The sequence below is a fragment of the Lonchura striata genome, chromosome 3, assembly GCF_046129695.1.
Source record: "Lonchura striata isolate bLonStr1 chromosome 3, bLonStr1.mat, whole genome shotgun sequence".
NCBI classification, from domain to species: domain Eukaryota; kingdom Metazoa; phylum Chordata; class Aves; order Passeriformes; family Estrildidae; genus Lonchura; species Lonchura striata.
Genome location: NC_134605.1, coordinates 45636826 through 45663187, shown reverse-complemented (window position 1 = coordinate 45663187; position 26362 = coordinate 45636826). Strand labels below are relative to the sequence as shown.

The window sequence follows — 26362 nt, the reverse complement described above, 5'->3', positions numbered from 1 at the left end:
CTGATTGGTGGGTATAATTGCATAACTTTAATTTTTCAAGCATACAAATTTTCAGCTTGTTTTGCAGTTCACAGTGCTCCAGTTGGAGCAGATGCCAATATCTACTCTTTTGAGACTGTCCCTAAAGCTGCTGAGAAGATATACTTTTCTTAATTTCTTAGAAGAACACAGGGTACAGATAACTTCTAGCCTCCAACTGTCACACCACACTTAGTAAGCAGTGATATCCAAAGAGTAAATTGTACTCTGAGAACATAGCAATAACTTGAAAAGACAGTATTTAATTAGGTTGATATTTTTTTCTTACAGGCTTTTATGTGCACATAAAAATTGCAACTGTCATGCATTTGAAAAATCTATTCACGTGTTTACAGTATAATGATAATATATTTCTAACAATACACAGTGTAAAAATAAAAATACTTAGAAAATAATTATGCCATTTCACTTCATGAAATCTGCTCTTTTAAAATGAGCATAAAAATGATTAAATTATACCTTCTAACAACTCTATTCAAAGCCAAAATACCATGGCTTAGAACAAGGTATTAATCGGAACAGTCTTCAAAGTTTAAATCATTAGCTTATACTTCTCCTTGAACTATGAAAAGCTCATGGCAAGGTTCTTCATTTATGTGTGCATAGGAAAATTTCTAAAAACCAAAATGTGAAGAAAAGTTGCTAAGCTTTTTTGTAACATTGGTTTTAATATTGGAATGTCCTAGAATGCTGTAGTTGATTGAAGTTAAATAGGGCTTGGCCGGTCTGTGTCCAGTGCTGGATCTTGTTGGAGGGATCCTATGTAAGCCATGAAGCTGTTGTTCTGATGGCTCCAGTCATAATAGTCTGGAGAGAAACTTGGAAAGAAAATAGAAGAATTAGTGACTGGCAGAATGGTTCTTTAAGCACCTAGTTAGAGAACATAGGGAAAATGCAATCATGTAGAGGTTGTTTTCCTGCTGAAGTGCAAAAATAAAATAAACCTCCAACCCAAGGGGTACAGGCAGCTACTTATTTTTCTGATCTATCAATTATTTTGGCCCAAGTGTTCATTATCATTATCCTGGTTATCTTAGTTCACTAAAGACCCTCCCTTTTCTGATTTGCTGTTCCAGAAGGTGTTGGAAAATCCCAGAAATGGTGCTGCTCATCCCTGCCACGTCCTGTCTCTGCAAGGGCCTGTCAGAGATCTAAACCTCCCGTGTCTGTGTCCCAGAGCCCAGGACATGGTTTGCAGCTCTGCCACGCTGTCTTTTCTCCCACGAGCAGCATGACACTGCATATGGCTGGTTTGGCTTCCACTGGGAGCTGTGCATGTGTTACCAGTGTGGCTGGTTCCCTGATGGCTCAGTATGGAAGAGAAGGTGCCTCTGGTTCTAGGATGGGATACCAGGCTGGCTCAAAACCACCTCCAGCATCCTTCATGGGCTTAGTTCCTATGTGAAAAACTAATTAATGTAGGAATTGAATGACTGGTAACTGTAAATAGTGAGTGTGCAACTTTACTGAGCCATGGTCTGGGCTCACAGTGACTCACTCCACTGTCTCACCTGAATGAGTGACAAGAACTAAATCTGGGTTATGTTAACTACAATTGGCAACTCAGCCAGCATCTTGAGTGGTTACATTAATCAATTCACGTCATAGTGTAGCTACAGCCACAGCAAAGGGATAACACAACTGAGATTCCTTTCAGGGCAGGATGGAGTCCTGTCAGTGCCTTTCCTTCTCTGAATTGGGTGCTACCATTTCTCATGTGAACTGCTCCTTCCTGGACCAGAATCCTTACCGAAACCACACAGCTGTGCAGAGAAGACAGAATTTTTGTGCCAGTTCTGGGTTGTGTGGGATTTCAGCAGTTTGGTAGATTTTTCTAAGCTTTCAGCATGTGGGAAAGCAGATGCTCCCTTCATTTCAGGTCACCCTCAAGATACTTAGCCATGTCACAGGGCAACCTAAGTTGAAAGCCTTCTTGCTACAACTGTCACAAGCTGCTGCCTGTGCTGTCCAACTTTTCCCTGCTCTGCCTGAGTTGGGAGAGAGCTGTTTTTCCAGGCAGTCTTGCCCTCACACCTGAATGAGTAAATGGAATTTCTGAAGCCACTCTTGGAAGAAATAGAGGATGAAACAAAGTTCTGACCTGAGTTTTTCAATGAGCAGTACATTGGTACAATTCTTAAATTATGTAACATTTTTCATTCTTGTGTCTTTATAGTGTCTATGGGGCCCTTGGATCCCCAGTCACTCAGTGCTGCCTTTCCACCTCAGCTTCCCCTTTTGCTTCCCCTCACCCTGCTGGGATTTATGCAGCAATTGCAGCTAGACAATTCACATCCATCTTCTGTGGTGTGTCAGAGTTCCTCCTCCTCCAGTTTCTGTTTTAGGCAGCAATAAGTTCACTCTTGTATCTCACCTGCCCTGTGGCCCCTGTGGTGCAATATTCCAGGCTAGATCATCGTCACTGTCGTATCTGCGGGGATTGTCAAAGAAGTAAGACCTGGGACTGAAGCCGTGGCTTGGGACCATTCCTGCATTGGCCTGAGGGAAAGGAAACCTCAGTCAGTATTTATTTGCAACATATATCAAACAGCTGTTTGTCAATTGCCTGGTGCCTGACTTCCAGAAGTTGCTGCCAACTTGCTGCATGGTTTCCAAAATAAAACATGCAATTTTGCTTTTTCTGAAGACAACAGAAATAATTTTGCATTTATTGTTCATCTCTACCAGCATAGTGATATTGATATCAACAGCTTTTATTTGTCCTTATTTCTTAGCTAACACCTGACCTTCTTCTGAAGCCACCAGTCTGCATTCAACCTTTCTGCTGAATTCCTGTCCATCCAGGGCACTCCATGCTTTTAGCCACCTGACAGGAAGCGAGCAGTAGGAAGCAGCCAAGGAGCTGAAGGAAACATCTAAAGAAATTTGATTTTTAACTCCTACTTTGCTAACACTCCCTCGTGGTGCCTTATCTCCCTTACCACAGAAACTCATCATATTGAAGCTTGGCATCCTGCTTAGTGAACCCACATCTGAAAAGTCCCTTAGGCCCTCACCAAGCAATTTCAGTATCTAATCTATAGTGCTGTGAGGGTCAAATCCTGAGGTCAGGTCCTTTGACAAACAGGGACATATGACTCTTTCATTTACAAAGCATTTTCACTGTATTTCCCTGTGAATCAAAACAGAAAACATACAAGGTGCAAGAAATCATTTTGATTCCAGAAACAGTGTAGACATCTAAGAACCTGCTGAGCACTGATCCACTGCTCCCATTCCCAGGGAAGAGGGGCTCACTGTGCCTGTGGATAAGTAGGATGACATCTTCTCTCTGGCCTTAAAAAGGAGAGAAGTTTGATCTCCCCCTTCATTTTATGTGTTAAATAACTTTGACAAAGATGAAAGGAGGATTAAGTGCATTCTGTCATGCCCCCCTTTTCCAACATTTGTCTGGTTAAAGGTATGGCAAGGCAAAGGGCCACATGGTGATGTAACCCTGTGTCAGCACCAGAGCCAGCAGCTCATTCCAGGCAATAATCACTTGAGGAAAGGAGTTTCATATTTGAGCAATGCTGAATGCAGGATGCCTGCCTCTACTCAAACTTTTTGATTCTGAAGTCCCAAATGAACCATGAAACCAAATAACTATTTCTCAGGATTCTTTATTAAAAATAAATAATATTTTTAATTTTTATCTAATCAGACTTGTTATGGTTTTGTTTATTTAAAGGAGAGAACTTTAATTCTAACCCCATGCTTTCTGGCCAAGTAGCAGCCTACTGAATGCATTAGCCTAAAATCCTGCGGCCCTTGGTCTCCCTCTTGTGGCAACATTACACTGAAGTTCAGTTTTCTCTTGCTACAGTCTATTCCTTTTTTGTTCAGTTCTACTTATTCCTGGTCTTCCTCTAAATAATTGTCCTATGTGAGAAAAAAAAAAATATATATGACCTAACCTATATGACAGATAATGTTTACCCTAAAAAAGGTATTAATAAAAGAAGTGATATCACTGATTGCCTCTTCTGAATTGTGTCTTTATGGAGATTTAAAGCTTTCTGCAAATCACAATGCAAAAATATGTTATACATGTTACTGCCATGCTCTTGTGGGAGAATACTGCCAGTCTGACTCCATTTGAGCTCTTGTTTGGTTAGGATTCCAAGGCTTCATGAGATCAGCTTTTCGAAATCAGTTATTAAATCACTTCCATTATTTTCATTCTCTGTCAACCTCCCCCACACTATCCAGACTTGGCCATCAGGTCTAGCCTTACTAAGCCCACTTTAAATGAAATGAGATCTCTCTGTGGTCACTTTTTAGACGAGCAGGACCTCTGGCTGGTACATAAAAACATTTCTTTGCACTAGTCCTGGTTAACTCCTAAGTAGGAGTGAGGCTGAGATAGTTTTGGTCATGGACACTGGAATCCATGGGGTTTCTTAGTCCAATGTCAGGTATTACTTCCTTGTTCATCTTGGCTTTATCATTGTCTCTGAAATTTGTATATGAGGATAAAACCCATCACCTTGTCTAGAAAGTTATTCTGTTATTTTGCTTCTCTCTTGGTAATGAGAATGGTAAATACTTGTGTATTTACCATTTACATCCCTTTTAAGTAATATTAACTTTGGTTTCATTTGGCCTACAGAAACAGACATTACCTCAGTAATCCTAGTGAGGGCTGGTATTTCCTCTGTGCCTGTCAACCAGTTAACCTGGAGACATTGCCTACAGCTATTAAAAAATGCTTCTCTATCTATTAACTACCTAGATATTAAGGACATTTACCAGGAATTCTCCTTACAACTCACATCTTAAACTTTGGTCTTCTGAAATAGCCAACAAGTCAGCAAGTGCTTATTATGGCCACTGGTCTTTGACTTGGAAAAATTCAATCTATTATTTCACAACCCTGTTAGCACACAACCATTTTCACTGCTATGTGATGAAAGATGCCAAGTTTGGATAACAAACTCCTTTTCCTCCAATTCTAATAAAGTGCTGTATTATCTCAAAGGGAAGTTGTCCCTACCCTTAAGAAAGTTCCTGATTTTTAAGATAAACTGCCTGAGAAACACCTGGCCTTTCTTTCTGGATAAACCTGATGAGTTTCTTTCAAGAGGAGTTATCATAAAGAAGTGAAAAGTTTTGGTTGCTTTTATTCTGCCGAGGACCCATTGAAAAAGAGAAGTCAGAATATAAAGAAGCAAAAGATCCCTCAGCAGCTGAGCCCTTCAGACCTGCCTGGACATTACACTAGCAAATACACCAACAGAGTCCACTTACTAGATCTTTTGTAGGGTTTCGGACACGGAAGAAATACACAACCAAGGAAGTAGGCAGGAGCTCCCAGATGAAAAGGATCACTCCAAACACTATGTAACCTGCATCTCCCAGCTGGCATTTCAGATCTGCCTGTTGAAAAGTAAAAGAGTAAAGCATTTGAAAATAAAGATGGCAGCTCATTTGAAGGTGCAGGAGGCAATGCCAGAAATTCCATTCTGTAGAGCCAGATCAACCTGGCTAATGATTAAAGGCATACTAAAAAAATCAATATGTTATCTTGAGTATATGATTTCCCTTTCCTCCTCCTGCTATCTTCAGAAATATCAGTTTAATGCAGGGGTCTTCCCAGCTTAAAAGCCTGGCAAGCAATCACTTGATGAAGTGATCAAATCCAGGTAATGCAAAACTAGATTTCCAGTCCCTTTCCTGCTGGGAATAATTGTAAAGGAACAGTCAACAGTCAAGGACATTTCTTTTAAAAATGAAAATACCTTGTGTCTGCTCAAATTGATGCACATTCTAAGGTTGAATAACCTTGCTAGCACTGCAGCACTAGCTGTGATCTTCTCTCTAGATCTCCACCATTGCTCATAGCTACAGAGGGCAAATCCTCACCTTTCATATGTTTTGCACAGAAGAGAAAAGGCTGTTTCTGATTGGTGACCTGAGGCAATACTACAGTACATTTATTGGGCTGTAATTTTAAAAGTGTCTTTTGAGTCTGTTACCAAATTGAGTACCCCACCTTTTAGTTCCAGGCCCTTTACATGTAGTTCAAATAACTAACCCCCAAATCCATGCAACCCTAATGTCATAAGCCAGAATAGATGTTACAAAAATGTAGTAATAATTCGGGGGCTAAAAAACATTCCAGTGAGCTCCCAGTGAAAAACCTCTGCCTCCAGAGGGCAAACAGGACCATACCAGCCCCTGTTACTCCAGACTGTAGGAGTCAGAGCACAAGTTGTCCCCCTGCAAGGGATCAGCAAAAGCAGCAACAACTCCTCAGGAAACAAGAGTGAAATAATTTGATTCAGGAGAAAGTCAGAGCCCAGTGCCCTTTTGCCTAAATCTGTGTGCTCTAATTCCACTGGCAACACCTGCAGTCTTCTTCTCTGCACTGCAGCAGGGTTGATTAAAGGTCTCTTGACAGACCCTACTCAACTAACTCATAACAAGGCCCTCAGGGCAATCATATCGTACTATTTACCTACTTCTTAATTAGAGTTTTACCTACTACTCAACAGAAATTTGTTAATGGCTGCAGGTTTGCTTGGTCACCTGGGCAATACAAGGTCCTTACATGGCTGGGAATGCTGCTTTGGGTCTGCAGGTGCTTGCAGATTGCAGGGGAGACATGGGATTTTGAGGCCAAAAAAAAGATGCTCATGATCCAGACCCAGGCCAGAGCTGGAAAAATACTGGGACTTAAATACATTCTTCAAAGAAAAGAAAGGAGCTAGATGCTGAAATTTATTAGAATTCAACAAAGAATCCCTTGCTATTTCCTTTAGAGTTTTCATTACTGTTAGTTTTTGGTGTAAATTGTCAATTGCAATTAAAGGTTGGGAAAAGTCATAGCCTTATTCTCAAACAACAGAAATTATCATGCTAATTCCAGAATTAAAGTAAATAACCCCATGGCCCAGGATAGCAGGGGAAGATGTTATGATGTCTTAGAACTGAGAATTTCAGTGGAATCAAGTACTATTTTTCTGCTTCTTTAAGTAAAATACATTGTTCATAATGGCAAAATACCTGCCTGTTTTAAGAAAAGGTACTTTTTATTTTGACAATAAAGTCAAGGTAAATAAAAGATTGATTTTTAAAAATTATTTGTCTTGTGGTTACTATTTTTTTTCAGCACAGAACTGAAGTTTTTATCCTTATGCCCCAAATTATCAGAAATTTGTATTCCTGGAGCAAAACAATCTTAGTGCATTAAAAAAAAGAAAAAAAAATAGGGTTTGAATATAATTATTCCTCTTGTGATAGCATTTAGGAAGTCAATCATCAGCTAGAGAATGAGGTTTTCTCATTAACCAATATTTTCATACTTGCCTGATCTGACACGTTGTACCAATCATAATCAAAAGAGTTGACTTTCTTGGTTTGGGAAAACGATAAGATGAACAAGTTGTAACAGGCTCGTGAGGTATAAAGTAGTATAACAGTCACTCCTATGCTTGTCACCTGACAGACAGATGAGCCCTGGAAGAGATTTAAGCACAGGTTGTTATTCATAAGGGAAGCTGAGAACAACTTTGCTTTGCATGGACTTTGAGAGTTGTCATGATACTCTGTGTCATGTGATTGAATTTTTGTCTTTCCTTCTTTGGCCAGTGTTGGCCTATTTTATGTATATTCCTGTATTTTATCAGCACAGTGGTTTCCAGGCAATGGTAGCAGTTCCAGCCTTTACCAAGATGGGCTGTGACTAATTTTTACATTTTATTGAACAAGTGCTATTTTCAGAGCAGAGAAAACACCCAAGACCCACACTTGGTGTGAGGTGGAGCGACAGAATTCAGCCTTCAGCTCTGCATTAGCTGCAGAGCATCCTGTATCAGATGCTGACTAGCATGATGCAACCTTGCATCTTTTTACAACTGCTTGCTTTGCACCAATTTCACAAGTACAGAGCAGGTCATAACAGTCAGCACTTAAAAACAGCACAGACAGGAACAGAACATCCTGCCTTAGCTAATGTCAACACAGAGGAGACAAAGTGGAAGCACAGCCTATGGGCAGAGGGACCATGGCAGGACAGCTTGGGCACAAGAGGAGAAATGAGACTGCAAGTATGAAATTGCAACAGTTCCTAAGCCCAAGAGAGAAAATTGGACAAAGCAGGAGAAAGTGCCTGATCCAGTGAGAGGAGTAAATACCTGACCACTATGTCAAGTGGGCAGGGTGACTGTAGGGGCTGAGACACCAGGACAGGAGCTGCAGCAGGAAGGAAGCACGGAAGGAAGGAATCCAGGAGCCATAGCTGCAGGGATCTGCATGAGTCTGATCAGAGAGGCAGGCATATGTACAAAAATGGGACTGGCTTTGAAAGGAACTCAAAGTAAAATCTTTGTAGTTGGCTCTGGAATAGTGCTTTGCATAGCCAGAGGAGGAAAGATGGGTTAAAGTGCTGTGTGCATTTAGAGGTAATTTGCCTTGCAGTAATTTGCTTCTCTAGGCCTGCCCTCTGCCTCTCCTGGCAGAGACCCACACCACTGCTTTCTCTGGGTCCCTTGTCTGAAGATCATCTCATTTCAGTACTGCAACATAGAAGTGGCCTATAAATCAAAATCCTTCAGCTTGTCAAATCACTGACTAAGTTAACTGTTTAAGGTAGCAGCATGCTGAAGATAAGCCAGACAGAGAAATATGAATGTCCCCTTTTACATTTGCATATTCTTATATATATTCCTATAAATAATGAGAATGTGTTTTAAAAGACTTAATACATTACAACTTAGCTAGGGAAAAGGGTTAAAAAGTGTTTCCTATTACTCTATAGGATGTTCTTTAAAGAAATATTGTTAGATTTATATCTTTGGACACATTCAGTGGTCAAGGAGCTGGGTGGTATCACATAAGCATGCAGTGTTTATTATAAAATCAGTGAATATATTTTGTATCTATAAATAATGAAACAGGGCTTTCAAAAGCTCTTATATTTGCAGAAGACAGTTAAATCTTGAGTTATCAGTTTAACCAATAACATAGTGCTGTTGCCACAACAAATCCTTTAAAAATTTAAGGTTCAACTTCTATTTAGAAAACCTTATCACAGAATCCTCTTTTACATTTACTTAATCAGATGAAATAAGTATATTTCCTGTTTAATCAAATCTGGCCATGCTGCACAACAACTAAAAGTTCAGGGCTGAATAGAAGATTTAAAAACACAACTCAGTTTTGTTTCTTCCAAGCCTGTCATTTGCTGACCAAAGGGCACTGGCAATGGATTATTTTTATTAGTAAGAAAAGTTTATCTGGTGCTGCAAATCACAGGGGCATAAATCTCTGTAACAAATCAGTGTTAACCTAAAGGAAGTTTTGGTTCTGTTTTAGTTTGGTTTTGGTTTTGTTCTGTTTTCTCCTTCTGCAGGAAACCAAATTTTCTTTACTCCAAACTATTTCACAAAACCCAAAGAATCTCTAACAGATTCTTTACTGCAGACAGGAAAGGACAGAGCACTCAGGTGATGGAAGTTTGAATGTGGAAATGGGAGTTAAAGAGCCATTTGCTCCTCTTTTCTGCTGACCTGAAACAGGAGCTCCTCTGAGGACTTCCAGTTGAGTTTGACTGCATATACTTTAGGGGTCCAGATGACTGCAACTAGCAGTGAATAAAACATCCTGGTTTATCTGCTATTGTTATGCCAAAAAACTATCTAGAGAAGAAAAATCCATTCTCTGCTGTGATATGACAGAAATAGGGTTGGAGATAATGCATGCTCTGTGGTGCATGTAGGTACGCAGCAGTACTGGCAGCCTTTTATTTGCATCTCCCATTTGCTGGCATATATCTCCTGACCACTTGTGAGAACACATTCGTCTCCATGAGCTGGCATGGGGAACCATCGTGGTGCTCTGTGCCAGGGCTGTGCCAGCACCAAGGAGGTGCACAGCCCTGCCCTTAGGTCCTGACTTGGGCCAGTTCTGTGGTGGGACACCCTACCACCTTGGGGCTCCCCTTCTTTTCTGCAGGGGCCTATGACTGAAAAACAATTTCTCTGGATTTATTTTCACTGCTGCCTTCTCCCTTCACTAACCCACTAAGTGTATTTGAAGCATTTGAAGTGTATGGAAGCAAAACCAGGACACTTCTATCTGCTTTTTTGCATTTGGTGGGATGAAGTTTGTTAAATCTCTACACATTTAACTATTAACTGTTAAAGAATGACAGCAATGTAGGGAAATCTATACAGGGAAATACCAACCCCGTTCTGCCCTTTGCTTCTGCTATCTGCAATCTGTAAATGCCACTGAGCTGGGGTATGGTATGTGCCAGTCAGCAGCTTCTCTCTGCTCTCTCCCTCTCGGTTTCCATGGCAGCACCACTGACTTGTTAGTATTGAAGGAGAACAGAGAAGTGCCTAGCAAACATTTCCTCTTCAAAGTATTTCCTGCTTGCTGGTATTGCCACAGCTTTCACCACTGCCTGCTATGGATCTGGCTTCAATTCCTGAGTAGCTGCAGTGTCTTGGCTCACTCCTGTCATGGCTGTAGGTTATGGCCTGGTGAATAGTGGTGTTTCCAGGCTGTTATAAGCTGGAATTCAGAGGCATTGACTGCACTGGTATTTTCAGAGCCTGGCTGTTCACTAAACCAATGTTATTCTGTGGGAAGGCAGGCAAGCTTGTTTTCAGCAGGCTTTTTAAAATACTCCTTGAGGTCCTCTTCACTTATGCTCACTGGGGAAGGCAGACTGAGGAGCTGGGTCAATAAAACTGCAGGGCCAATAGCCAACAGCGTGAGTGAGCAGCACTGGAGCCCTGGTAGACTCCTGAAATCCAGGAATTCAGGGCATGGTGGCTTGGTGACTTCCCCTGAGACTACTTTAGCCCTTCTGCTGTGTCTACTCTGCCAGCCACAGTGCTTTGAAACTCTGACCCTCAGCCACAGACATGGAAGCAGTGTGTGTGAGCTGAGGGAATAAGATGCAGACTTTCCAGTCTCCTGCACTGGTTTAAAAGGTCCTGTGGCAGGGAAAAGCAGCTTCCCTCTTGGCCTGTCTCTCTCACATAGATGAAAGGAACCAAAAAGTTACACAAAACCTGCCTCAAAAACACATATTTGGGATCACTGGTTTTAACCAAAAGCTCTCTTGCTGCCATTTAATATTTAATTCATGTACTGAACATGATGGCCAGCCAAGTGCAGGCTGTGAAATTTAAGGCCTCCAGCTCTAGGCTTTTTGGCTTTGCCTTGCACTGCCCTTGTATCTCAGAAGGTACTTGAAAAGAACTGAAAATGTACCTTACCTTGGACTCCAAGTAAATGTTGGCTAAAGACATCTTGGAGATCTTATACAGGCAGATGGAGAGTGAAACAGCGCACAGCACAAACAATGTGTCATTAATTGCCACCCGGACAGAGACAATGATTTTTCTCTCTGAATTCTGTGTCCTCACCAATACTGCACAGGTTAAATTCACCAAGAGGAAGAGGAGACTTATGAAAAGAGAAGCCAGGTAGAGGGGCAACCTGGGAGAGTGAGAAGAAAACAGTTTTAGCAACATTGTTCAGCAAGTGTCAATTATGAGATGGAAGTTGCACTCTGGGAAATGTAATATGCCTGTGTTGGGCTGCCACAGCTGACAGAGTAACCAGCTGCCTGAGCCAAAATCAAAGTGCTCCAGATTGCTGAAGAGATTAACCTAGCACATTTCAAACCTGTTTTTACAGTTACACAACAAGCTGTAAGTAAAGAAACTAATATCAAGCAGCAAAACATGGAAGACTGCAGCAGAAATTGAAAAGCACAGTTCTCAAAACTACTTTAAACCACACTTTTCGATCGTGCACTTCATACACAGCACAAACCCTCTGCCTACTCACTCCCAGATAAAACCTCTGCCTGGAATGGATTGGTTTTGACCCTGGTTTTAATATACCACCACTAAAAGCATCACTGACTGTTAATGTTTGTCATCAGATATCAAATTAGGGAAGTGTCTAACAGCAGGAAAAAATCTCCAGGTTCCCTAGCTTCCATCTCTGTTTCTTTTCCTAAACAATTTGGTCATGGTCAACCTCTTGAAAGAAACATCAAGAAATTTAACTATGCATATTGATTCTGGGTTGGCATCTTGCTGTCTAGACCAGGAAAAAGGTGTGTTTACACAACCACAGAAGTAGACCTCGAGCCAAAATGTGGCAGACAGAAGCCCAGGAGTTGGATGGTTTTTATCCATATGGCTCTTTTCCAGCCTAGCCAGCACTCATACCTACAATATAAGCATACCATGTAATCAAGGTATTACATGGTATGTAATTTTTAATTTATTACTGCTTGTAATTCCTCCTTATGCCTACACAAACATGTGGGACTTTCCATTAAAAAAAAAAAAAAGCACATGTTTCTATTTCAAGAATTTGCTTAGTTCATTATCATTGCTGACCAAGGAAATTACTGATAAGATTCATAATCTGCAGTCACTAAACAAGAGGTTTTGGCCACAGCTTTTCATGCCTGTTGGGAACTTTGAATTTGGCTGACAACAAACATACAGACTGTCCCTGAGGATTCCGGTTCCAATTGTTTAACAATACTTTACCCAGTGGGGACTTTTTCCTTTCACACATTCATATTCTTTTGGGTTAGCATCAATGCAGCTACAAAGCTGAAGCACAGCTGGCTTCATTTCAGAGGACAGGAAAGGAGGAGATACACCTCTGAGATATTTTAACTGTGTTCCAGGGAGAACTGAAAGCCTAAAAGCTTGTGAATCAATGCCTTTCTTTCCAGCTATATCTGGCAGTGAGCAAGGATGCTGTTTTTTCCTTGCCAGGCACGGAAATTCCCTCTCAGCAGGAAGATTGTGCTCATTCTTAACTTCCCAGGGCAGGGCTCTGTTTCTAGGATAAGCAGCTGGAGGTAGTTCCTTTAAACCTCATAGTCTAATGCTGGAAGCACTGCACTCCTGAAGCTCCTCTCTTGCACAGTTTCCTCTGTAATGGTGGTACATTTACAGCTTTTATTAGTATCTCAGAAGTCTTTATATAGTGGTCACGTGTCTCCCTTCCTTTCCCCTCCCCTCCCAAATCCAATCTCTAGTCCCCTTGTGGGGGCTTATGAGGAAGGGCATATTCTTCCACCTGCCTTGCTTGTGGGACTGTAAGTGCATGCCCTGCTCTTGCTCACCTTAGGCAGAAGAAGCTTCTGCTGCAGCACAGCCTGCATGCTGGCATGCAGCATCAAGCTGGCTTGCAACCAGTGAGGCGGAGAGGCTTCCAGGCCAGGCTCCTCCTCTGCAGACTTTAGCAAAAAAATACAGAAAAATCCCGGCACTTTCACACACTTGTGCCCACACAATCCCATATGTGCCAGGGTGAGCTGTCATGGCCAGTCAGTTGTGCAGCTCTTCACATGATGATATTCCAGCCCCCTTATTAACATGATGTGGCTGAGGAAATGGTTGCCTGATTTGCAATGCAATAGAAGCATTGTTGTTGAATTTATGGAAAAACCCTGATAGAGATGCAGGCTGTCCCTCTAAGGGAAGGGTTTTAGGGTCTCAGCAGATTAAAGACAGAAAGTATCTTTACAATTCAACTACAAGAGCACCTACAAGGCATGAAGAAGCATATGGAGTTTTACAGAAAACAGAAAAGCAGGGCAGGAGAGGTGCTTCCAGATTGCACAAGTGAAAGTTCAAAGGCCTATTGTGCCTAATCCCCACTTTGGGACTAGTTTTTAAAGGAGCCTTGTGTAATCTGGTTTGACTGGGGAAGACACATGCCAGGCTGTTCTGTTCTTTCTGTGTCAGGCTGAATGCACTCATAAGTTTTGCTTTGAACTGAAAATAAAACCTCAGATAAATGAAGTGAGATTTGCCTTGTTTAACAAGAAAATCTGTTTGAAATGACTGTATTTTGTATGCAGTGTCTGTGTCTTGTGTGTAACAAGACATGCACACACAGCACAGTAAGCTTCATCCAAACCTGGTGACATATGAAATCCCCAAGTCCAGGGAGAATGGCAGAAGGACTGTTTAAATATGAAAATTGGGCTGGCAAAAGCTTCACCTTGAGCTCTTGTACTAATATTATGAAGGCTGATCTGAATAAAGTTTGCTTAAGATTCTGGATCCCAAATAGGATTTCTAGATTTTTTTTTTTTTTTTTTTTTTTTTTTTTTTTTTTTTTTTTTTTGGTATCTGAAATGATTCTGACTTTTGAGACCTGTGTCAGTACACAGACAGAAGTCCTGCCTCTCAGTTGCCCCATTTATGTTGCCATCATCTGTAGCAAAAAATGGCAATACCAGGCAATAAGGTCTCACACTTATTAAAGAAAATGGGAGGGAAAAAATGGAGGGGAAAAAAATCAAAAGGTGGACATTCAGTAATGAAGAAAAAATCAGCTTCAGTAAGTGCAGATTCCAGACCTGTCTGTAGGCCTTGCATTTTCCATCATTTACCTCTCCCTCAGGATCTGAACAACCTGATCTAATGAAAGATGCCCCTGCCCATGGGACATGGGTTGGATTAGATGATCTTTAAAGGTCCTTTCCAACTGAAGCCACTATGTAAGTCTGTGTTCTTTCACTAGCTTGTTACAATTAATTCGTCTGTAGTTATGCACATATTACATCACTTCAATTGCCCTGTGTAAGATAGGAAACGAGGTCAGCTTTATTAATACAATCCTTTGAGACAGACTAACCACACTCTGGTTAGTTAATCTCACAATGCTGAGATCTAGATGTTAAAATAAAATATGACTGAAATCTCTTACCAACAGAGCTGAACAAGAAAGAAAAGTCTAGGCCAGACCCAAGAGTGATTTGCATTAGAAATCCAGTGGAGAAGAGTCGGGGTGGACATGGTACTGTCCATGAGGAAGGTAGTCTGTCCATGAGTAATTCTAGCTGAAGTATATTTGCATTTAGGAATACAAATGCTCCAAGAGCTACATGCAGGTTGCTAATACAGTCACTTCATAGGCATTGACTAAGTATCACGAGCTCCCTGTGCTTCAAGAAAGACATTTTCAAGCAGCGTTTGGGAATAAAGCCTTGCCACAAGCATCAGTAACAGATGAGGTTCAAAGCTTCTAGCTCTCACCTCTAAAGCCACGCAGGAACCTGTCCAAAGACAGCCCTCCACCACCCTGTGGAGGTGGTCTTTGTCTCTCCTGCCTGTGTGCCCCATCAGGAGCAGGCACATCTGCTCTGGGGAACCTGCCTGGGGTGTGCTCTGCTTGTCTGCCAGCCCACACTTCTGGATTTTTTTGCCACAGGAGCCAGAGTGCAAAAGGGAGGTTCAAAGCTGCAGTTCAACCTGGAGTCCTTATTCCTGAGTCAGCCACCACACTCTGCATTTCCCATGCCCTCCTCAGCCCACCTCAAGCCTGCTCTCACTGTACTGCCCTTATACCAAATATGGTTCCCAAAGCACTTGGTAAAGATGATTGCCCCACAAGCTGTATGAAAAAACAGTAGGATAACAAATTTCTAGAGCAAGGACAGTGATAATATTTGCCCCGTTGATACAGTACTATGTTCTCCTAACAGTCAGCAAGCAAGTCAGATTGCCATTTAAATGATTCAGTTTTCCTATCCTGAATTCATATTGTAAATTGTTTCTTTAGAATGGAGACAACATCTCTCTCTCTCCACCTTCTATACAGCATTGACCAACTGAGGCTTTTAAGCACTGTCACAATGAACATTAATTTATTGAGCTCTTCCTGAGCTTTCTGGACATTACTACCCTTTGGGGTTCTTTCAAATACATCCTGACAGCTTCTCCTCTACAACAAGATGCCAAATTAATCTCTCCACCTAAATGAAAATCTACCATAACCTTAACTCTGTGGAGTCAGGGGAAGTTATCTGTAAGCTCCCAAACACATCACAAAATTGAATCCATTCTCCCTAGCTCTTTCCCTTCACATCTTGTCCATCATCTTCCCAAAACTTTTAAGTCTTCTATTACACTGACCTCACAGGTTAAAACATACCCACTCCCACTCATTCCTTTCAAAAAAACCAAAACATCACTCTACTTCTTCAGCACTGAATCTGAATTTACCTAGTAATACAAATGTTAAGAACAAATGAACAAATCCCTAATATGGGTGTTTTCCACTCGCATTTTAAATACTTGCTTTTGAAATATGTGACTGTCTAAAAATGATCCCTGTGTTGGGACAGGTCATAGGAAGAAGGTGGCTTCAGAACCATCATCATAGAACACTGGTATACAAATATGAATAGCTGAAATATAAGCATCACAAATTAGAAAATATGTTTCTCAAACAACACGGCTGCTCTTCCCTCCCACATTGAATGTTTGTATAGTTCTTACCTGTATTTCAGTAGCTCTGGGGAATATTTTGACTTAGCTTTGAAAATCACCTGCAAAACAAAAAATATTGCATCAAACATAGCATACATGTCAGCAAAGAAAGACACTGTGAGTCACAGCAATTCTGTCTCACAGGCCACGAGATATGTCATGACAGGTTTCATTACATAACGGATTTGCATGGATTGCTTACCCATGGCAGGCAAGCTCTAAGCAAAGTACTAGAGCCACTCACCAGGTGATCAGATGCACTTGTATACAAGCTGTCTACATTATTATTTTCACTTACTCTGGTTTAGGAATATGGTCCTTTATACCAGTATTAATAAAAGGATCAATGCCAGCATAACCATAGAGGGAAATTATTGTAGGCTTTTACATGACCTGACAATATGTCTCTCACACAGACAAGCTCACGCCAGGCCAAATGTTCCCATGAAGAACCCATCATAATACCCTGGCCTGAAATTAGATATATACTTTCACATTCATGTTGCATTGCCAAAAAGATGCCATTGAGAGCCAAACCCATTATTTTACTTTGAGGTATTGTTTGGCTTTTGCTGGCTGTCTCTTCACTGTACAACAATATGTGCTTTTACAGAGAGATAGCTCAGGCCCACCAGTTAGCTTGCTGTGCCAGAAAAGATAAAATACTGACAAGTATTCTGTAATATGGGTGTCATCAGTCACAGTTGTTTAACCACCATCAGAAATTATACAAAAATATATTACCATATTTTGTTGTATCTTATTTATTTAAAAAAAATCACTTGAAACTATCATGGCTTTTTTATAAGCTAACATTGTCTCCAAACAAACTTAGTTTCCAAATGAAACAACAAAGCACACTAGTTACAAGTATTATAAAAACCTCATGATGTATGACTTATTCTGGGTTGTTTCCCAGTCATTTTCTCCTCAAGTTATGCTATCTTATCCATTTACCTTGGTTTTGCATGCCCTTTAGTAATGTTTGCATAATATTTGCTATGATATTATGCTTTCCCAAGGAAATGGGACTTAAATGATCACAATGTGACTGTAGACATGTGTCCGCCTGTCAGCCTCTTTATCTGGCCTTTACTAATCTTAAAATACTTCAGAAAACTGATGGGAAAAATGTTTGAAGTATCAAAGACATGGTTTTTTATCACCTTCCTAAAAATTAATGACTCAAAGGAAAAAATGAACTCTAAAAAGGTATCTAATATATGTCCTCTGTGAGGAGAAGCCTACATAATGATTCTACACATCACCCAATAGAAGAGAGTCTGCATAGCAAAATATTGTAAGAAATTCTTCAGTTATGGGAACAACTGAAAGTCAATTATAAGGCATAGATCTGGAGAAAATCAGGCTCAACTTGTTCCAGATCTCCTGGAACAACTTGTCATTTAACTCCTATTCACCATAAACAGCTGCCTTGACATGGAAATTATTTTTGTGATACATCAGCTTGCTTAGCAGTAGCTGAAGCAGCAGAGAACACTGAGTTTTTCAGCAAACTGAGAATAAAAATTGAAAACTTGGGGGAAAAAAAAATCTGTAAAAATATTCTGCAACCATTGATACTGTTTGCAAATAGATAGCATCTCTGATGGTATCACTTATTGAAGAGTTTTGTGATTCATTCTCCAAATTCCTGGATCATGAAATTTCACAGGAGTTCAGGAAGAAGATTTAGGTTGTTTTATTTACTTGCTTTTTGAAAGGAAAGGTACAAGGGGCTTGCAAATGCTCTGCATTTCTGCTGTGCATAGAGAGTAGCTGTCACCTTCAGAGAAGGGATGAGGTCCAAGATACTTCCCAGATACTTTTTGTACAAGATTTATTGCCTACTCTGCTTATTCTGGAAGGAAGGGAGGAAGCAGATTCCTGACCTCAATGAAACTAAACTAGTAATCCTTATCTCTAGGGTCATTGCACAGTCCTCACCTACTCCGAGTAGCACTTACACACATTGTACCATTAATTCTGACACCTTTCAGGAGCTCCACTGAAGAGAAGAGTTCAGAGCCTCTGCAAAGAACTTCACAAGTCAAGCAATTTCCAGTGGGCAACGAGTTTTTCCTGGTTTCACAAAACCTAGCAAATATCAAATTCCTAAATATCATCTCCAGTGGTTCCCCAAAAATTATCTAATCATCCCTCTTAAGTCACAAAGTACTGTCACATAAACCAACCCAAGACCACTGCCAAGCAGAATCAAAAATCTCCATGGATAACTTAGGTAAAACTAAATGTGATCCTGCTGCTGCAGATCCAACAGGATCTCCAGATTCAAGATCACCAGAACAGCTGTTACTGTGGTTCTGCATTTGGTGAACCTGTCCCAGGGGATACATATTCTGAAATTTTCAGAGCAAAATGATCATCAAGACAGAAAATAAATACTGTATCAAAAAAAAAAAAAAAAAAAAAGAAAAAGAAGAAAGAGCGAGAAAAAGATGCTATATAGAATGTAAGATACACTTAATTCACTGCTAGGCAGCCAGATTGTGCCATTTTTGATGAAACACTTACGGGGCTTTAGTTTATGAGTAGCCCTGCTGGAAGCAATGGGATTGTCATGAAATAAAGGGTTGTTCAGTGGTTCAGTGGGAGTAAGGATGACAGGAGCTGATCTCAATATACCTTACATACGTGGGTGCAGCATTTTGCTTTTAGCATTTAGCTCAAGAGTCTGATTGCTCAATGGCCCCTCCTCGCAGCAGTGTTGAGAAAGCTTCCAGTCAATATCTGAGTCATCTAAGCAAGTCTTCCAGCAAACCAGAGCAAACCAGATTATTCCTAAGAATAGACTAAACAGCAAACAGAGAGCAGGCTGTTTTAAAAAGATCTTTCAGAGAGGCCCAAGATGAACATGGAAAACACAGTGAAAGTCCTTGCTAATTTTCTTATGTTTAAATGGTTACTTTTTAGTCTTAAAAGTATTTCCCCTTCTGCTTGTTCTTTGAAGGAGAAATATCCTGTTTTGACTCTCTGTTTCTGCCAAAGGGTTGGAAACCTCAAATGAGATTCTCACACCCCCTCCTCCACTCCCCTGAGGTATATGTCTGGCATATAAAATTGCAGCAGTTTAAAAGGACTCCAAAAATCTCTTCACACAGCCAGAGGAAATTCCCATTGCAGGAACTGATGTAAACAGCTGACCTTAGAGACATTTTACCAGGCCCCAAGAGTGTGTATGGCATGGGACCCATCAGCAGCTTGGCTGCAGACAGCTCCGGAGAGCTGCTGGGCAGCAGAGCAGGCAGACAGGGCCAGGCTGTTGTAGCTGATGGGGGTTCCAGCTGATCAGGAACCACTTTGGCTCTATAAGTAACAGTGAAACAGCTGTCAAAGCCAAGACAGATATTCCCAAAGCAAAAGAAAAAAATCTCCCTGGAGCAATTTTTGTGTCCATGCTCTGATTTAGCTGAAGTGATGACTGGCACAAACCCCTGTTGTACCTCTTGTGCTAGCTGATCAATTCACTTTTACAGGAGCTACAGTTCAGGTTACCAAAAAGCTTCAGATTTGTGGTAAATACTGCCATATGTCTCAAGTTGGCCCTCTGCACAGGAATGAAATTCAGCTTTATTTACCACTTCTCACTTCAAAAACCCTATTAGAACCATAGAATGCACTTTTCCTTCCCAGTTCCTTTCATGACAGTCCCTCTCTTCCTCTGTCATACTCCATGCAAACTTCCCTTTGAAACCTGAAAATAATGCCACAATCTCATCAGCAGCACATGTATCTTTCTTCAGCTGTGTATCTTTCAGTCCTAGGCCCACCTTCCCCTTTCTCTCTTTCTTCCATGTTCATTCTTTTATTTGGATCAGATTTCCCAAATCGGGCAAGTTTTCCCTCTACTCTCTAAATTCTACACAGCCTGTAAGGCCTACAGACATGAGCAATGTGACCCAGTACCACACTCAGTCTTCCACATATTGGTAAAAATAGTCCTAAAAGGACAGGGATGATTGTGGGGGCTGACAGCCACAGTAAACTTTCAAGAGTAGCTTTCCTATCAAATTATTTTCTAAGTCAAATGACCTCATCCTTCATGTCAGATGCTGACAGCCAGCCAATCTGTAAATGCTATTTGTCTTCTGTAGATACAATAGTAAGGGCAACATTTTACAGCAAACATATTTCCCAGTGCTTTACCATATGTAATTAGACTCCTGTGTAGTTCTATATATATCTAAAGCTTGTTTTAAATTATTAATAAGCTTTGTAATATATAATTTATTAATTTATGATAAAAATTCTCCAAAATAAAAAGCCCTCTCTGTTCTCTCATTGGTGAGAACTTTTGAAATGCTATCATCAGTAATTAGAGAATGGGAAATTTTCTTAATTCTCCTCCCAGAGCTACCATTTACTCTGGTTCCACTGAAATACATGAAAACTTTCTGAAAGCCTTGTGCTGTTTTTACCTTGCCCTGCCAGGCATGGCCAGCTCCCCTCAAAACTGTCTTACTTTGTACAACTTCTCTTCATTTGAAAGTCCCCGATTTTATCAGCACTGCCTGGGAGGCAGGGTAAGTTTCTCAATCCAAATGCCAAAGAAAAGGGAAGATGATTAGGGAGGAGGAAGGAGAGGTAAAATCTGCTACCAGCTTTCTCCACCCATACTGTCTCACAGCTCTTTAGCTCAGCACTACTTTCTCTTGATCCTGGAGAAGTTCCCAACCTAATGACAAAACCTAGAGCCCACCCAACTGTTTCTTTGCCTGGCCACAAGGGAGGCCTGGGATTTTCAGGGAATTTATAGCTCATGATCTTTGGCCCTGACTTTGAGCCTGTAACCCTCCATCCTAGCCTCTCTCCTGCTTCATTTATGTTCTGTTCCCCAGAGAAATGTAAAGCCTGAGCAAACAGCACAAAGTGAAGCAAGTCTTTCTCTGCCCACCCGTTAAATGCACGGGAAAAGGCAACTTATTTTATTTCCCAGAGCCTCTTTACTCTTTGACCCACAACACTAACTGTAAAGCCTGAGGACTCATCTCAGTGTCCCCTTGTCAGGGACAGGGAAGATTTGAGAGAGCAGGACATAAATAAAAGAGTACCCAAATCCTGAAATCCTCACTTTCTTCATTAGCCTGGGATGCCTCTCTTGGGATCCTCCACTTATTTCCCTTTAAAGTGGAAAATATGTTATTTATCCGAAAATAAAACACTGAAAGCTGAATGTGTGAGGCAAATATCTGTATGGGATTTTTGGTCTCTGGAGGTGGAAATGCACTTTGGCTCCCTATCTGGTGGATCAGTCTTGGAACAATGCTGTTACATGCTGGTGTTGTACTACTCTTTTACAAAAGTGACACTGGATCTCATCCTCATTTGAGAATTATTTTAATGATTTCCAAGTAGGCAGAGGGCACCCCCTCCTGAGAGGGTAGATCATATTATTTTTCTTTAGAAGGGAATGAATACAGACATAGAATTAATAAATCCTAATACATTTACTTATTCAAATAAAAATTATATCTATTTTCTCCAGTATGGGGTCTCTGAGAGTAACTAATATTCTCTAAGCCTTGTCTGCAGCACCCTTTCTACTTGCTATAAGTAGGGCATTACAGCTGTATCAAAGGACCCTGAACTTGGCTCTTAAGCCAAAGATCCTGTTCTGAGTCAAAACTATTTTGATTCTAACTTCTCTTTTGTTCATAGTTCCTCTGCTTTAAATCTGCCCCAACACATTAGAGGTTCTTCTGCTGCAGCTGCTGATGCTCAAGTCTGGGGACAAAACTCTGCTGTGCTGATGTCATCAGGGCTTATTTGTCTTGCTACACATAAAACACAGCTGAAATTCCCTATGGCTTTGGGATACCTATTAAAAAAGAGAATAGTTGTGGCTAACTTTCTGTCAAGTTCAAAGGTGCTTGTTATTCAAAAAATGCCCTTGGGCACTTGCCAAATGAGGTTTTTTGTTTTACCACGAGGATTTGCAATATTTTTTAACCACTTTTTTTCCTCTCACATCTACATTTAAAAGTTTTCCTAGCAGTGCCACATTTAGGAATGGTGGGCGCCGTACAGAAGATAATAAAAGCCTGCAAATTCCAGAGACCCACAGGATCTCTTCCAGTGCTCTGTACCCATACAGATCACTTCTTTCCCTCTAGCTAAGCACCAGTGAAATAGCAGGGGTTTCATGCAATGAGACACAGCTGCAGACCCTTCTTGTCTGTCTTCTGGAGAATAAAAGGATAAAAGTTGTTTCTAAACAGGTCTGTGAAGTTTTAAGCCATTACTGAAAACAAAATTTTCTCTCTCCACCCCTTTCACACTAGTTCTTGCTTGCCTACTGTGGAAAGCTAGATGTACATTACATACAAGATGCTGAATTTCAAGCCAAACCACCTTTTAATGGTTAGAAGTAAAAAATTAATAACAGTGAATTAAAAATATATGCACTTATTCTGTCATACATTCGTAGAATGGCTGTGCTTGTATTTTTTAAACCTTTTTTTTCAGCTGGGGAGATATTTGAGATTAAATTTCACTGACTGCAACTAGCTCTAGAGCAAACAATACTATTCTTAAGTCTGTCTACAGTGGCCCAAGGTATTTAAAGATTATGACGCACATCACAAACTCTGAAAGTCCCTTGCAAATATTGGTTCAAAAGCCTCACAGCAGCTCTTCAAGACAGGTAACTATTCCACTCTTTTTTGGAGGGGCTCAGAGGAAGTTCAGGAGAACTCAGGATGACAAAGCAGGAATTCTGTCTCAAAGGCAGAACCAACAGCCTTAGCATTTTTTCTGTTTCCAACCACTGACTTGTACTTCCTGCACGCTACCAAACAATAATGCTAAAAATAAGTGAAAAGGACATACGTGTGCATTCTGTGTGCTGTCTTTTCAGATCTTCCTCAGACAAAAGGAATGTTACCTGCAGCACTAAGCCTCCTGAGTGCTGACACTACAGCACAGACTGCTATGCCCCCCCATGCTCGCTCCAGCCCAGGCTTCTCTTGGCCAAGAGCCAGGATGCTGCATTCTGCCTCCAGACTTCCACAGCAGCCCCACATGCAGGTATGAGGAAAGAGTCTGACCCCAGGCTGTGACAGTCCCAGCACTGTGATGGGGTGGACTGTGTACTGATGGACATTTGACCCTGGGAAGCTGCACAGTTATCAAATGACTCTCACAATAGCTCTGGGATAAAGTGTAGGTCACCACATGCCCGACCTAGATTTGAGTAGTATTCAGATGAAAGGTTCCTGTAATCCCTTAATATATCTCACAAGTACCAGGGAGTGGAGCAGGGTGAGTTAGCAGTCATTTCAGACACTGAATCCATGAAACCTAACCTAAGCACAAAACAGGGTATGTGGTTCTAAATATTTGATACCCTCTACAACTCAAGTGATCTCCTTACAGCTGTCATTGCTGCTTTTCTAGCCTCTAGGATAGCAGCTCTTGCATGCAGTTTGATGTCTTCAGTCAGGCTGTTCAGAATTTATAAGGCCTGTCATCACTACAGAGCACTGTTAAACACCATGGGGACTACAGAAGCACCAGCCCCAGGCACTGAGCTGCCTCCAAGTAGGGCACACAGCAACACCCAAAGCATCCTGAGCACTGTCTGGTGTGCTCCAGGGCTAGCTGAGGCTCTCCTGACCAATTGCTCCTGCACTGGGAAAGTGGACTTTGATCAGGGCCACATGAGTGCAGTCTTGGCATCCTGCTCCAGGCACTACAGTGGGATTGAGGAGGTAAACAATTCAGTCTCTGCCCTCCTGCAAGTTTCCTGTGAGATCTTAGGCAAGCCTAGCAGCCTTTCTTTGTCTCAGCATGCCAGTATCCCATCCTTCAGCCAAGTGCAAGATACCCATGCTCACCATAAATATTTCCAAGCAATTCTAGCTGCAGCAACCTGGAGCCCTGTGCAGCTTAACTCATCTGGCTTCTTAGATGTCCATGGCACAGATACACTCTAAAGACCTCTTCCTGAAATGGAGATACTATTTCCTTTACTCCAATATACAGCTAATTTACCTTTACATCAGTGTCCTTGAAATAGAGGGTGTATCTGTGCACAACACTTAACACTTATTGAACAGAGTCAGAGCTGTTAGTAATACAGATCCTTACAGGAATTTGGGCCCACAGTAGAACTCCATCAACAGTTTCAATTGTTATACACATAATAGAAACCTCACTGAGAAACGTCAACCAGCTTAAGAAAAAACTGGGACTGGGGGTTCGTTGCTGGCAAAATCAGACATTACAATTCTGACTGCACACAGAGATCAAGTCTGGTAAGCCAGGAGGTTTTTAAAGTCCAATAACAATAATAGGACATAATAATAAAATGAAATTCTGGGTGTCCAAATTCCAAGCTCTTCTAAACATTTTTTCTCCAAACTTTCAATTATTTTTATAGTCAGTAGCCATGTTAATTGATATTCTCACAGTGATCACTTCAGGCTCTGGTTTCATTGTAACACTGATCACTTGCATATAGACCAGAAGTTAAAACACCCAAATAAACAACTGAAATTTGCTTTTTTCATTGCCAAGGTACATTTGTAAATTACATTTTTCTCATGATGCTCACATAATAAGGCTTTACCATTCAGCTAGATTTAATCATCTAAATATCTGTTGCTTACCTGTGTGAAGTAAAGATTCATCAGGGTCAGGGTGAAAAACTGGAGGCAGACTGGGAAGCAATAGAGAAGCCAGAAGATGAAGGGGCTGAGAGAATTTGCTGTGACAAAGTCTTTGAAGTAAAACGAAAAGAGCACTGTCCTAAGAGAGGCCCAAAACAGGCACAGAAACAGAAAGACAGTTTGGTAACTGAACCTCTTGTGCCTGTAGTGAAGGACCAGCCAGAGCTGGACGTAGATGAACACAAAAAGCAGTGAATAAAAAATAGTATATACAATGGTCAGGCCCAGCTTCACATACGGAGGGACAGCTGGCGTCAGGGTCGGCGGAAGGGTGTCATTTTTCAGTGGGTCCCACTCAGGGGCCTCCATTTGATATCGGGAATCGTCAGAATTATTTAAGTTTGGCTGCCGCTGTTGCCTCCTCCTTCTCCTTTCATCTTCCTACAGCATAGGAATCAAGAAAATGAAAGAAAACAAGCTGCACTTCCTCTTTGGCAGCTCACTGTGGGCTGGTAGCACATGATCACAATTCAGAATGATTCATTAGGACTGCCTTTGTCAGCAATTGGCAGGGAACAGCTCAGAAAGCTGCTCTTTGCTGATGTCTCTGCACAAATCTTTACCATCCTTAAGAAACAAAGAAATCCACCAGCCCCTTAACGGTTTACTGCTAATTTTTTTCCAAAGGAGAATTAGCTGGATTTTAACTTCCTTAAGTAATGTTCTATTTTCTACAAGAAGCAAGTACCTGACACTTTCCCAGTGGCAGACACATAATATCTTTGTAGGATTGTTTTTCTTGTATCCTGTCTAACAAGTACTTAATTTAGCTGCATTTTGTTAGAAATCATTTTAAACACCTTCAAGTACTCCTAAAATTCAAACTGCTGTATTAAGCTGCAACAGCGCAGCTTGGCATTGCAGAAACCTTTGTGTTTATATAAAGAATTACACAATTGGCACAGCAAATCTAATACATTCTGTTTCTTCTTTTTCTTATAAGTTGCTTCATTAGAATAACAGAAAAAGTACATCAGGACTTCCAAACCTATCATATACAGGAACAAAATAAAACCTCCTAAAAATCTAAATTCACCAAAGCATACATGCAGCTACAGGTTCTTTTCTTCTTGGTTGCTTTTGTGCCATCACTCTGGAAACAGCTGAACTGACACACCTTCTCACAAGTGTGTAGATATGCCCTTGGGATTAAATCTATAAATTAATAGGTGCTATGGCAGGTTGATGGGTTTGACTCATGGGGGTGGGAACTGAGAACTGAAACTGAGTGGTTTAGACACTTGTAATGTGGTCAGAATGCTTCATATATCTCTAGGTCATGTATAGAACCATGTACCATGCAACAAGATTTTAAAGGTTACTTTGGTTGTGGCTGGAGCACTGCCATGCTTTTCT

At 41.0% G+C, this 26362-nt stretch overlaps 1 protein-coding gene across 1 annotated transcript; it reads right to left on the bottom strand.

The window, feature by feature from the left end:
* Positions 1-4: 4 nt before the first annotated feature.
* On the bottom strand, positions 5-25518 carry GPR137B (G protein-coupled receptor 137B). The gene is made up of 7 exons (XM_077782120.1): positions 24947-25518; positions 16326-16375; positions 11274-11496; positions 7347-7500; positions 5290-5414; positions 2414-2538; positions 5-857 (listed from the first exon to the last, which is right to left on the bottom strand). The coding sequence occupies exons 1-7, from the start codon at positions 25313-25315 to the stop codon at positions 746-748; spliced, it is 1158 nt and encodes a 385-aa protein (XP_077638246.1). The 5' UTR covers positions 25316-25518; the 3' UTR covers positions 5-745.
* Between the last annotated feature and the right edge of the window lie 844 nt (positions 25519-26362).

What these genes read in the sequence shown, in the direction of transcription:
- GPR137B (XM_077782120.1), bottom strand. Translation starts at nt 25,315, where the DNA reads ATGGAGGCCCCTGAGTGGGACCCACTGAAAAATGACACCCTTCCGCCG. An exon ending in CCAGAGCTACTGAAATACAG is followed by an intron (nt 11,497 to 16,325) that starts GTAAGAACTATA and finishes TCACTCTCCCAG; the next exon opens with GTTGCCCCTCTACCTGGCTT. An exon ending in CAACGTGTCAGATCAGGCAA is followed by an intron (nt 5,415 to 7,346) that starts GTATGAAAATAT and finishes TTCAACAGGCAG; the next exon opens with ATCTGAAATGCCAGCTGGGA.